This window comes from Panicum virgatum, chromosome 5K (genome assembly GCF_016808335.1).
Source record: "Panicum virgatum strain AP13 chromosome 5K, P.virgatum_v5, whole genome shotgun sequence".
Taxonomy (NCBI): Eukaryota; Viridiplantae; Streptophyta; class Magnoliopsida; order Poales; family Poaceae; genus Panicum; species Panicum virgatum.
Genome location: NC_053140.1, coordinates 6,939,847 through 6,951,391, shown reverse-complemented (window position 1 = coordinate 6,951,391; position 11,545 = coordinate 6,939,847). Strand labels below are relative to the sequence as shown.

At 41.8% G+C, this 11,545-nt stretch overlaps 1 protein-coding gene across 4 annotated transcripts; it reads left to right on the top strand.

Annotated features, from left to right (window-relative positions):
* The first annotated feature begins 170 nt into the window (after positions 1 to 170).
* On the top strand, positions 171 to 5,175 carry LOC120705973. Of its 4 annotated transcripts, XM_039990520.1 has the most exons (12): positions 171 to 288; positions 373 to 484; positions 1,180 to 1,264; positions 2,527 to 2,723; positions 3,226 to 3,308; positions 3,458 to 3,503; positions 3,598 to 3,654; positions 3,754 to 3,808; positions 3,889 to 3,989; positions 4,083 to 4,146; positions 4,256 to 4,389; positions 4,795 to 5,175. In XM_039990520.1, exons 2-12 carry the CDS (start codon positions 416 to 418, stop codon positions 4,981 to 4,983), a joined length of 1,080 nt encoding a protein of 359 aa, XP_039846454.1. In that variant the 5' UTR covers positions 171 to 288; positions 373 to 415; the 3' UTR covers positions 4,984 to 5,175. The 4 variants fall into 4 exon arrangements, with proteins under 4 accessions (XP_039846454.1, XP_039846455.1, XP_039846453.1 ...); XM_039990519.1 differs by lacking the exon at positions 171 to 288 and having other exon boundaries at positions 320 to 484; XM_039990522.1 differs by lacking the exon at positions 171 to 288 and having other exon boundaries at positions 414 to 484; positions 1,180 to 1,245.
* Positions 5,176 to 11,545: the final 6,370 nt, after the last annotated feature.

Genomic DNA, 11,545 nt, shown 5'->3' with positions numbered 1-11,545 from the left:
CACACACACAACATGGGCCCCTCTAAAATCCGAGTCCGGTCTTTGTTTTTTTCTTTTTCTCGAGAATAAACCCCAATCCGGTTGGAATAAATCAAAAGAGAAATTTGTTAAAATTTGAAAAGCTCGGACGGAGCTTATCCGGTCCGGACGCTTCGGCCGGCTCATCGGCGACCGGACAGCGAGGCGGAAGCAACCGGGCGTCGCGGATCCGGCGGCCGGCACGTGTCAGCGAGCGTGACAGCCGCAGCAGATCCGGGCCTCCACGTCCGCATCCGTTTTTCCTTTCCGGTATTCCCATATCCATCCACCCATCAAACGCGGAGCAATTTTTTTTTCTTTTCGGGCCAAAAAATTCCACCGCTCAATTCGCAGGACCGCCCCCGCCTCCGGCGATCACCTCCCGGCGGCAGCGGCCATGCGGAGCCGGAGCTCCACCGACCGCCTCGAGGCGCTCTCCCTCGAGATCGAGCGCAAGCTGCAGAAGGTACCGTACCGGCCGCGGCCGCTTCCGAAATCCGAACCCCCGCGCGGGGTGCTCGCTGCTGCGATTTCGTGCGGTGTCGGTTTTCGTGCCCGGGGCTGTTGGGGTTGCTAAATTTTTCCAGCAATTTGTGCTCGTCGCGCGCGGTTGAGGCCTAATGGCTCGCGCGGCTCCACGGGGATTCATGGGTGGCGGCGGGAGGAGAGGGGTAGTGGGAAGGGTACAGGGGAGACTAGCCTGTAGGGGGGGGGGGGGGGGGGGGGGGGCGAGACGCGCGGGGGCTGGGGTCCCGTGCGGGTGCACCGCGGTGAGGCCGTACGCCGGGAGACATGGGGAGCATGGACCTGCTGACCTGCTCGTGCCACTCTCGCTGAGTACCCCCAATTGCATGTTAGCCAATTTTTTTGAACTTCCCTTAAGAAATCAGGATTTCTCGTCTGTTGCAGCCAATTGTGCAGCATTGATTGTTATCCTTTCAAAACCAGCCTTTCATGCCCTTCCCTCTGTTGCTGTATGATGATTTTATTAACAGAAAAGGCATCAATATTATCATTTGATCCCAATATCTGCAATTAAGAATTATTAATTCTATCTCAAAAGGATGATGCATTTGTACAGTGTATGTGTACTTGAAGTCTGAGTGGTTGAGATCATAATGTGCATGTGTCTCACCATACTTTTGCCCCGCTTGAACACAGGCTCTGAGCTCAAACTCGCAGCGTCTCCAGATACTGCAGCAATTGTTTGCCGATATCGCATTGAAGGTGGATGATCGTGCCCGAGGTGCCATCTTTAATATTTTCTGGTGCTAGTTTCATTATTCGTTCCTTTCCAATAGTAAAGATAAAGATGCTTGGCATTGATATAGTGTTTAGAATTACTGTGGTCTCCTAGTTTTCCATGTGGCGCATGAAGCAAATGAAAGTATGGCCATGAGGTAGTTAAGAGGGACTAACGAAACAGATTTTTTGACCTGATGTCATATCATTAAGTTGGGATTTCCAAATTAGTAATATTAGCTGCACTTCATTCCGTGACAAATTTAAGTTGGGATTTCCAAATTAGTAATATTAGCTGCACTTCATTCCGTGACAAATTTAGCTCTTTTCATGGGTTAGGAAGTTTTTTGCACCTGTCTAATATTCTCACATTGGCTGCTCGGACCCAACTTAGAAAGTGATACTCGTTATCATTACCTCAGTTTATATGATGCTAATATGATTGCCGTCAGTTGTTTGCACCATGGTTTCTATAAGCATGTTAATCAGCAAATAAATATGATTGGCATATCCACATTGGATGAGCAGCTATTAGAAGAAATTTAATTGATTTCTCATTTGGAACAAGAGAAATGGAAATTTTGCATTTCGAATTTCTGTGAGTCATTAGGCTACGATGATTTCCTGCTGTATAATTCCTTTCTGTTGGGTTGCAACTTCATCTTACAATAAAATTTTTAAGATCCCTGAGCTACATTTAAGTATGACAAAGGTAGTTAAAATGGAATAATGAAACACATTTTTTGACCTGATGGCATGTCATTAATTTGGTATTATCAAATAATTTTATTGAGGTACTTGCAATCCATTCCATGGCAAATTTAGCTTTTCTGATGTGTTAGTAAGTTCTTTTGCACCTGCCTGATGATTTCATGTTGGGTGCTCGGACCTGGCTCAGAAAGCGACACCCTTTATCACTATCTAAGTTTATATGATTATATATTATTTACCTCAGATTGTTTGCACCATGGTTTCTATAAATATGTTAATCAGTAAATAAATATCAGTGGCATATTCACATAGGATGAGCAGTTATTGGAAGAAATTTAATCGATTTTTCACTTGGAACAACAGAAATGGAATTTTCGCATTTTTGATTTCCTTGAATCATTAGGCTACAATGATTATTTTTGCTGTACAATCGTTTCTGTTGCCTTGCAACTTCATCTTACCATAAATTCTGATTATTGTTTACCAATCTATTTTTTTTAGCAAAATAGTGTATTCAGTCTTATGTAAGAAGTAACTGCATTATACTCTGAACAGATGCAATTATGAGCGAGAATGATGATGGCATTGCTCCAGTAGATGAACGAGAAGATGGTCGGCTGTGCTTCTATGAAATTCTTGCCAATCATTTTGTTAGAGTGCCTGAAAGTGGGAGGCGAATACTCGAGTTGATAGTGCAACTGTGGAGTCAGTCCTTTGCGTCCAATATATTTGCACTTCTTTTCCACAAATGGGTATGTTGTGCTACTTAAGTTGACAAATATTCGAAGGATGTACATTTACAGGCACAATTCCATTACCAAGATACCATGTGTTCTATTTTTAGTTGATGTCTTTTATAGTATTCGTTTAAGTTTTAAGAAAAAAAACATTGCTTTCAGTGATTTCTTGGGGCACATGTTTTCACTATTTTAATTCTTGCAATGTCCTACATTAATGCACATAGTCCACAAGTACAGAAATGTCTGTGTTTACCAAAAATACTGTGTGCTGTGTGTAACATATTTAAATGATTCAAGGCCAAGGATAGGATATCATATTCATTACTGAAGTAACTAGACTACAGTTCAGGTTTATGTATTAACACCAATAACTAGTCAAACTAGTATTTCAGGATGGGAAAAATTCTGACTTGCTCTGGATTGATTAGTCTGTCCTTCTGACAAGATATTATTCTCCAACTTGTTGTCACTACCATTTTTACCTCATTTTAGTAATCACAATTTTGTTATGCAGTTGTTTGAAGCTCCTCTTGATGGAAAAGAAATATCGCTAAGATACAGCTCTGCCCTTGTTCAAGGTGCTACAAATGTATTTTGGTATGATTGCAAATATAAAAGCCATCATTATTAATTATTAATGTATTTTACTTCAGCTTTTTCTACAGTATAATAGTTGAGAACATATCATGGTTGTCCTTTTTTTCTCTCCCTGAAACTGCCACGGTCTAATAATATTTTTCCCATAGGATTGACATACAAACAAATACAAGACATTTTCTCTCCTTGTATCATGTAAGTGTTCGTTTGGTTCCTCTTGATTCGTCACATTTCAAAATTACTCTCAATGCGTATTCAACCACTTACATTTCTTTATTTTGTTAAACAGTATCTCCTTGAAGATGTTGCACTAATCCCTGACCGACTTACTAAAATATCATTACAGGTTATTCTCTCTCTTGATTAAGTTCTCCTGTACCTCTTTTCTTCTACCAATGTCCAAGGATAATGTATCTCTTGTCTCCTAACAATCATTATTCCATAGGCTGGTAGAGACCTTTTCCTTCTGCTATCTAGATTCATGTTCTTCTATGATCAGGGTAGGTTTCCTTTCTGCATCTTCTTAAGGCCAAGAGTGCTTATTGTATGCTACTTAAGTGTTGCAATGTTCGATGTGCAGATCATTTGCTCTCTAGTTTCCTAGAGCATTTTCCCACTTTTCCAAATTCTTTCTTGGTTGGTGGTCCAGCAGATTACTTTGTAATTGAACTCACTGATCAGGTTGCTCTCTTTGTGAACCAGATTTGCTATTTTGCTCATCTGATGTCGAGCTGTGTCATCATCTGAAACTAACTGCTTTGTTATTTACTGCAGGTTCAAAAACTAAAAATTGAGCCAGTGCTACTGCACTACCTCTCCTGCATGAGCATACTTCAAGGTATTACCCTGAATAAGTTCCCTAAGGAGTCAGGCATGCTCTAATTTTGTGATTCTGTTCTTCTGCTGCACGGTCAGACTTTATTTAAGAAATCAATCAATTGTTGCAGGGCTGGAACTGAGGTTGAGTACAAGCACTAGATTAAAGGCCTGCCTCTACAGCTTCACTTCTCCTGGTGGCCTTACCTATCCAACACGAGCAGTACGTCATGCAGCCTGGAATACATTGGATTTACTTTTCCCTGTGAGTACCACATTTTCTCCAATCTTAATACAGTTGTGAATTCACTGTACTATGGTTCCTTTGGCAATGTACCTTGAAAGTAATGTTGCACGATATGATATTATTCGATACATCTATGTTGGTGATACCTACCAAAACTCTGAAGCAGATGTCCAGATGATATGTACTCTGCTTTTGTGATACCAAACAAATTTTTATTGAGGCTAGGAGCGTCGTAGATGGATATGCGGAGTTCCTCTAACAATCAACCAATCATGTCTTGCATTCTGTATTTTATTGTTGCCCTGTTGTCACCAATACACTGTTTAGATTGAGCCGATTGATTTCTTCATTCAGCATTATAACCTGGTAAAATGATAATACAATTCTGTCCTGGTTGCTTACGGGATTGTTGCTTTGCTACAGGTTGGTCGCTACCCAAGGCACGTGATAAGCCTGTTCTTCCGGCTGCTGTATCCGTGGTACTGGCCTTCTTCTTGCTGGAACTTCGTGGGGACCTGTGCCATGACTATCTACTACTACATTTTAAACCTGCTCGTCTCAACCTGGGAGAGCCTGAGGCGGCATAGTCACCGAAGAACGCACAGTGAATGAAGGCAGGGTGTCTGAACCAGTACCATCTTGTGTTGTTCATTTTCTTTCGGTTTTCGCAAAGCAATGTAGTAAATAGTAGCTTATGCGTTTGTGCAAACAACATGTTCTGTATGAACTGCTACATCTGTTCAGTTGTCTATATAGGAAGAGGAACAAAAGGTGATGAAGGAGAGCATGTGCATTTCTGGCTTCGTTTCTCCTGTATTTACTCACTTGCAGTGTCCTGCGACCATCGAAGTCTATGGACTACGGCCTTATGGGCAGCTTGCATTGGCAACCATGCAAAGTTACTGTCAGTCCGGGCAATGTTGAGCTGTGGATCACGAGGGACCTGATGATGTTAGTCCGAAGGATTTATTGTTTGGTGGGGGGAACCATTCGTCAAGCTTTATTGATCTGATAAGATAGTTACATCGTTGATTAATGCATTCAAAATGAATCTAGGTGGTTCATTGACCCAAATACATGAAGATTTTGAAGAAAAAGCTTCCTAACAAGCTCATGAGCTACCTGATTGTCCTACCTATTACAATGGTCAATGGCCCAAATACATGAAGATTTGGAAGAAGATTTCCTAGTGCTACTTGCTTTTGTGTTGTGTTGATGGATGTTGAACTGCCTGCTGATGTGTTATTTGCTTTGGTTGCTGGACACATCAGTACACACACTAGTTAATCCTGGCCTCTGATTTTTTTTAAAAAAAATAAACATCAGCGGTTTAATATCTGATTTGGACTGCTTTTGAGTTTATCCTGATTGACTGTCAATATCTGTTGATACAAATGACGAATCTTCAATAACGGTTCGCGAACATGTTACAATCTCTGGAGAATGCACACAACAACAACAACATAGCCTTTTTTCCCAAGCAAGTTGGGGTAGACTAAATCTCTGGAGAATGCCTTTCAGAAAAAAAAATCTCTGGAGAATGACCCGTAACATTGAGGTGTCATCTTCAATTGTTCATTCGTAGCTCGAGCTACTGTTTTCGTGTTCTACTTCGTTTCCATTCAGTGTGGAATGCTTCCTGCGTTTACTGAATTTTAGTGGCACTAGCTTGCATGCTCAGTATACATTGTAAAAATGCTGGGTTAATCTCTGACGCAATGTGGTCATAAACATTCAATTCACTTTGTAACGGTGGCCCACATACTCCCCTTTTAGGCTCAGCCTGACCTAATCTTGCTATGCACACTAAATGCACGCTCAGTGCGTTCTGCAGGTTCGACAGGTCACCTCACTTTTGCCATTATTCTACTTTTATCCAAAGACGAAGCTTTTTTTTTTGCGCTAACTTTCACACAGATTCTCTTGTAAATACGACTTAATTCTTTATAAAAAAGGAACCAAAGAGGAAAAAAATTCTAACCTTAATTATTCTTCACCCAATTTTTCATCTATCGATTTAATGCTTATCTTGTGCTACACTGCTACTGGACAAAAGTAGTACATGATCGATGCTCATTAACAATTTTGTGTAACTGCCTACCTATGTGACCTGAACAACAGTCGTCTTGAAAGTACCTTCACTATCATAGAAGGTCAAGTGGTGTATGTATGTTCCTGATTTGTGAGCAAATGGAAACCCAGGCCGGTCTCATTGCTCACCCAACTTTTCAGCCATTTAGTGCTTGATCCAGAGTCCAGATCTAGCTGAGATTAAGGTTGCCCACAAGAATCCATAGTCATTGGTGCCTCCTTATTGTTTGCAACAGTGACACCATGGCTGGCGTGGCATGCAGCCTACCCCTGCTCTGAGATCATCATTCATTCATTTGCTACTCCAAGTAATGAACTACCAAAACCGGTAGCTTCTTGACTTGGGAGGGCTTTGGAGAGTGCAAAGAAGTCCACAGGAAGCACTAATTGGGGAAAATCTGCAGCTCTAATTAGCTCCGCTTGCAGCTGGGGCTTTCAACATTTTGCAGGTTGACGATCTAATCGTGGAGGCAATAGTTTCTATTGTACCTGAACAGCTGAACTCGTACCTGAACTATTGGCTCGCTTTTTTTTTCTAGGCAACAGGAAAAGAAAAGGTTCTTTTTTTTCCTCCTTGGGAAAGATGACAGGAGCGCTGCCTTGCATTAGTTGCAAGAAAAATCGCTCTTTCCTGATGGCCACAAGTCCAGTAAAGCCTGATCGAACAGCCGGTGTTATCAGCCTGAACAGTTTATAATTGGCTCGCTGCAATCACGTCCCTGTCCCTGACAGCAATGTCCACATCAAACCATTAACAGTTGCCACGCATAGTAGTAGCAGGTGAAGCGTGGTGGCATCTCCAAATCCTTTCCTGCGGCACCTGCTAGCCTCCAATGATTCAGCCACGAAATTCTGATCATCGGGTAGCTGCTGGCAACAAACCATGGTTATCTGCCAGACCAACCATGACGATTGGAGCCCTTTCTGGTCCATGGACACGCATGAGATGAAGCCATTGAGCCTTGCTGTGCAGCAGAAGCAGCTGCACATGGAAATGGAGCCTTGTGGTGCCCAATGCCCTGGCTTACCCTGTGGAACCGGCCACTCTGCATCGGGAAATGCCTCTCCCCCTTGCTGGAGGATGGAACTATAAATCTAGTGAGCCTACTATGTTTTTCCTTTTGCCAAGTGTGTGCCTGCCCCCCTTTGCCAAGTGTGTGCAGGGGGTGTTTGCTTCCCCGCCACAGCTGCTTGCCTCAAGTTCGGCTCGCCACAGAATGTGTGGCTGTGAACCAAACATCCCTTGCAGGAGGGGATAACAGATAACTGGCGACGCCATCGTTTTCTACGCGATTATTACCGTCAGAATTTACAGGAGGTTCTTTCTTCGCTGTCTCGGAATCCTAGTACGATGTCGCTGCAGTGCAGCCTACTCGACATACAACGTCCAACGACCCGACAGGAGATTCCGCGTTGTGTACGTGGGCAAACTGCTCGCTTTTTCTAGGCCAAAGGAAAATAAAGCTCCCTCTTTTTCCCTTCGGAAAGATGACAGGAGCCTCGATTTGGCTTTTGCAGTAACTAGTAAAAAGAAAGGAAAATAGTAAAGTCAAACATTCTCCATCGAAAACTTTATGGTACTGGTAAAAAAAAAGAAAGACTCTTTGCTTAGAGCAAAGCTAATGAATTCGCCCGCTCGCCGGCTGCAAGGAGCTCCAGCTCACCGAAAGCGTTGAGCAGTCGTGGTGGGCTCCATCGATATTTAACGCCAAGCTGCGACGTGGACGTTGTGAATTGGGAGAGCGTCCACCGCAGTTCATTTCGTCCGCCTTTTGCCGGCGTCTCGCGACCAGGGTTTAACTTTTCGGTGAAATTTCGGCGAAATTTTGGTTTTTTTTTCGTTTCCGCTAGTTACCGGGAAATGAAATTCCGGTACTTTTCGCCATTTTTCGTTTTCAAATTTAAAAATTGAAAAATATTTATAAAAAATTCGAAAAAAATATGATAAAAAACTAGATGTTCTTCTGAGCAAATAGAACTAGAACACGCTCAAATCTAAGATCATTTGCTAGGCTAAAATTATATTTTAGTTGAAAAACAAGGTTATTTGTAGTCTAATGAGGTAGAATTTATAGTTTTTTAGTATCCGACGCAGCTCGGCATTTCTCCAGACCCCTCCTCGCTCTATACAAATTGCATTTTAGGAATTCTCTATACAAATTGAATCAAAAAAAAAATTCAAACACTGTCACATGAATTGATAACCAATTCAAATCATGTTTGTCCTGGATTTAAAACAACTTTCAATTGGATCAACCAATGTCCCTGAAATTTTATAGGCATATCCGCAATAACAAGAATAATAAAAGTCTAGTTGAGACCTAAGAGAGAAAATGGAAGTTGTCACATGAAATGACAAGACTTTTAATTGGTGGTTTTTGAAATAATTAAATAACTTTCAAACCATTGCTCAAATGAAAAAGTTCCTAAAACAAAAGTTGTAGATCTCGAAAAACTGAACAAAGTTGGTATTCAAAAGTTTTTAATTTGACCTCGGGAACAGTAGGAAAATCACAACTGACATCATTTTCCGGTCGAAATCACCGAATTTCGGTCGAAATCACCGAAATTTCGGTCGGAATTCATCGGAATTTCGTTTTTTAATTTGAATTCTCTTTCCGTTTGGAATTAGCGAAATTTGGCGAAATTTCGGCCGAAATTTCGTTTCCGGCAATTGGCGGGATTCGGTAAAAAAACGAAAAGGTAAACCCTGCTCGCGACACGCCTATTTTTCTCTCTCTTTTCTCTGCTTTCTCTCTCACATGTTGGACTCGGCCGGTTCTTCGCCAACTGTAATACTTGCTCTTATTGTGCTTTGCATGGTTAGAGAAAAGCGTGAACAGTTTATGAAAATAAGGCACCTTATCTCTTATCTCCAAGCAGCACTGACAGCAGCGTGGTCCTTGACAACGGAGTCCGCACCAATGCAGAGGGCATGCTGCTGAAGATTCTGAAGACGCCAAACAGATGATGGCACCTTCTCCATCACCCCTCGTCCCTAGCTAGCTAGAATGATTCAGCCATCCATGCTTGTAGGCTGTTGTCACTTCTGGCCATGCTCTGACCTGCAGTGAGATACTCCTACCAGTATGATCTTCCCATGCATGCGGCATGCCCCGAGCCGCCTCTCCGATCGTCTGCAGATCGTCTGCAACATGCTTATCTTCCATGGCTGCATGCACAGTCACCACAGACAGAGCGAGACGACAGTTTGGTGGTTGGTGCCTCCCTGCAAGATACAGTTTACCCAAGCCAGTATTATGCTCTGTGTGGGTGTGAGGCTGTGACTGTGAGCCCCTAGATGAGCTGCTAAGCTAATCCTTGGCCTTGCTGCTGTGCTGCGGCTGCACATGGAACGGGAATGCCTTGGCCTACCCTGCGGAAAGTAATCAAAGCATGGAGCCAAGTCTAGTATAGCTAGTGATCGAGCACGACAGCTGGCTGCTTCCTTGTTGTTGCCCCTTCTGTCCATTCATCCGAGCACATTACAATACATTCTTGAAGTATCATAAAAATCTGATTTTCAACCTTCAACTACAAAACTGAATAACAAAGACTATTCAACTGTCAAAACCAAACAAATTCGGTCCTTTATGTGATTTTAAAGGTGGGTTTTATTTTATAAAAACTATAAATATTCAAGTTTAAACTGAAATAACACAAGTAATTCATATTAAATAGAAAAATACAAAACAAGTGCCAGCATTTTTCTAAAATTGTAATATATCTATTGGCACTCTACATGTCGAATCCAATTTTTTTTATATTCCTACTGTTTATTTGCTCATAGTTATGCCTATTATTTTTAAATAAATAAGACTCAAACAGAGCAACAATAGATATGTTATATTTTTAGAAAATTTTTGGTAGTAGTTTTATATTTTTCTTATTTAAGATGAATCAGTTTTGTTTTTCTGGATCTACCCAGAATTTTATTTTTTTTAAAAGAACATACAAAATTACCTTTGGAACCACCTAAAGGGTTAAACTTGTATGATGACCATCATTATTCGGTTTTATAGTTGAAGGTTAAAAATTATACTTCTGTGATAGTTTGACTCCATCCAATCCGGTTCAACATGTATTAAAACATGGTTCTATAGTTTAACATGTTACACAAGACGACATAAGTTCGGTTCAACACTCAGGCCGATTAATCATGTATTCTCAAATAAATAAAATATGTGTAGAAGCCTGAAATAATCAGCTGGAAAACATGTAGCGATGTACATTGACAGTGCATTAGGACCCTGTTAGCATCAGCAGTCACCGGTCAAGTACTTGAGCGACAATAGGAAGCAAGACGAACGGTTCTCAGCTGAAAAGTCTATTGTTCTTTCAAATCACGGTGTGATTTGGTTTACTCTACTGCTGCCAAACGCTACCTGACCTGACCTGACCTGCACGAAACTTTCCATCTGTACCGGATCCATGCCATTGACGTGCTGATGCTAACCACAGCGACGATTGACAGACGCAACGCTGCCGGACAGCCGGTGAGGCCGAGGCCGAGGCCGATGCCGACGAGCCGTGCAGATCGACCAGCAGCGGCCGGCCTGGTTGTTGGCAGCTGAAACTTGAAACCCATGGCCATGGGTTTTTGTTTTACTGCTGCATTTCCCAATGGAGCCGACGTAGCTCGTCCGGAACCCCATAAATTTCCTCATTTGCTGGTGTAGACAGCAGAATCAACCTAACGCTGACATATAGTAGGTTACATTGCACAAATTGTGTTGGTCAGAGAATAAGATGGCACCTGTATTGTACTGTAGTCAATCAGTGTTGAAACTAGCTGTTTCGCAAAAAAATAAATCATTTGAGGTTTGAGTTTAAACAAAAAACGGAAATTAGATGAGCACCTGCTGATTGAGCTACGTGGATCATTACTGATATATGACGTCAGGTAGTGGTGCAGGGGTAGCACCGTAGAAGCAGATTGTTGCAAATTGAAACTATTTATTCAGAAAGAAATTAAATGTGATTTATTATGAAGATAAATCTGCTGAAACAATGAAACTTCTCCTTTCATTAGCTAGATGTTTTTAACCTAACGGAAACAGTTGGAGAGAGAGAAAAATAATAC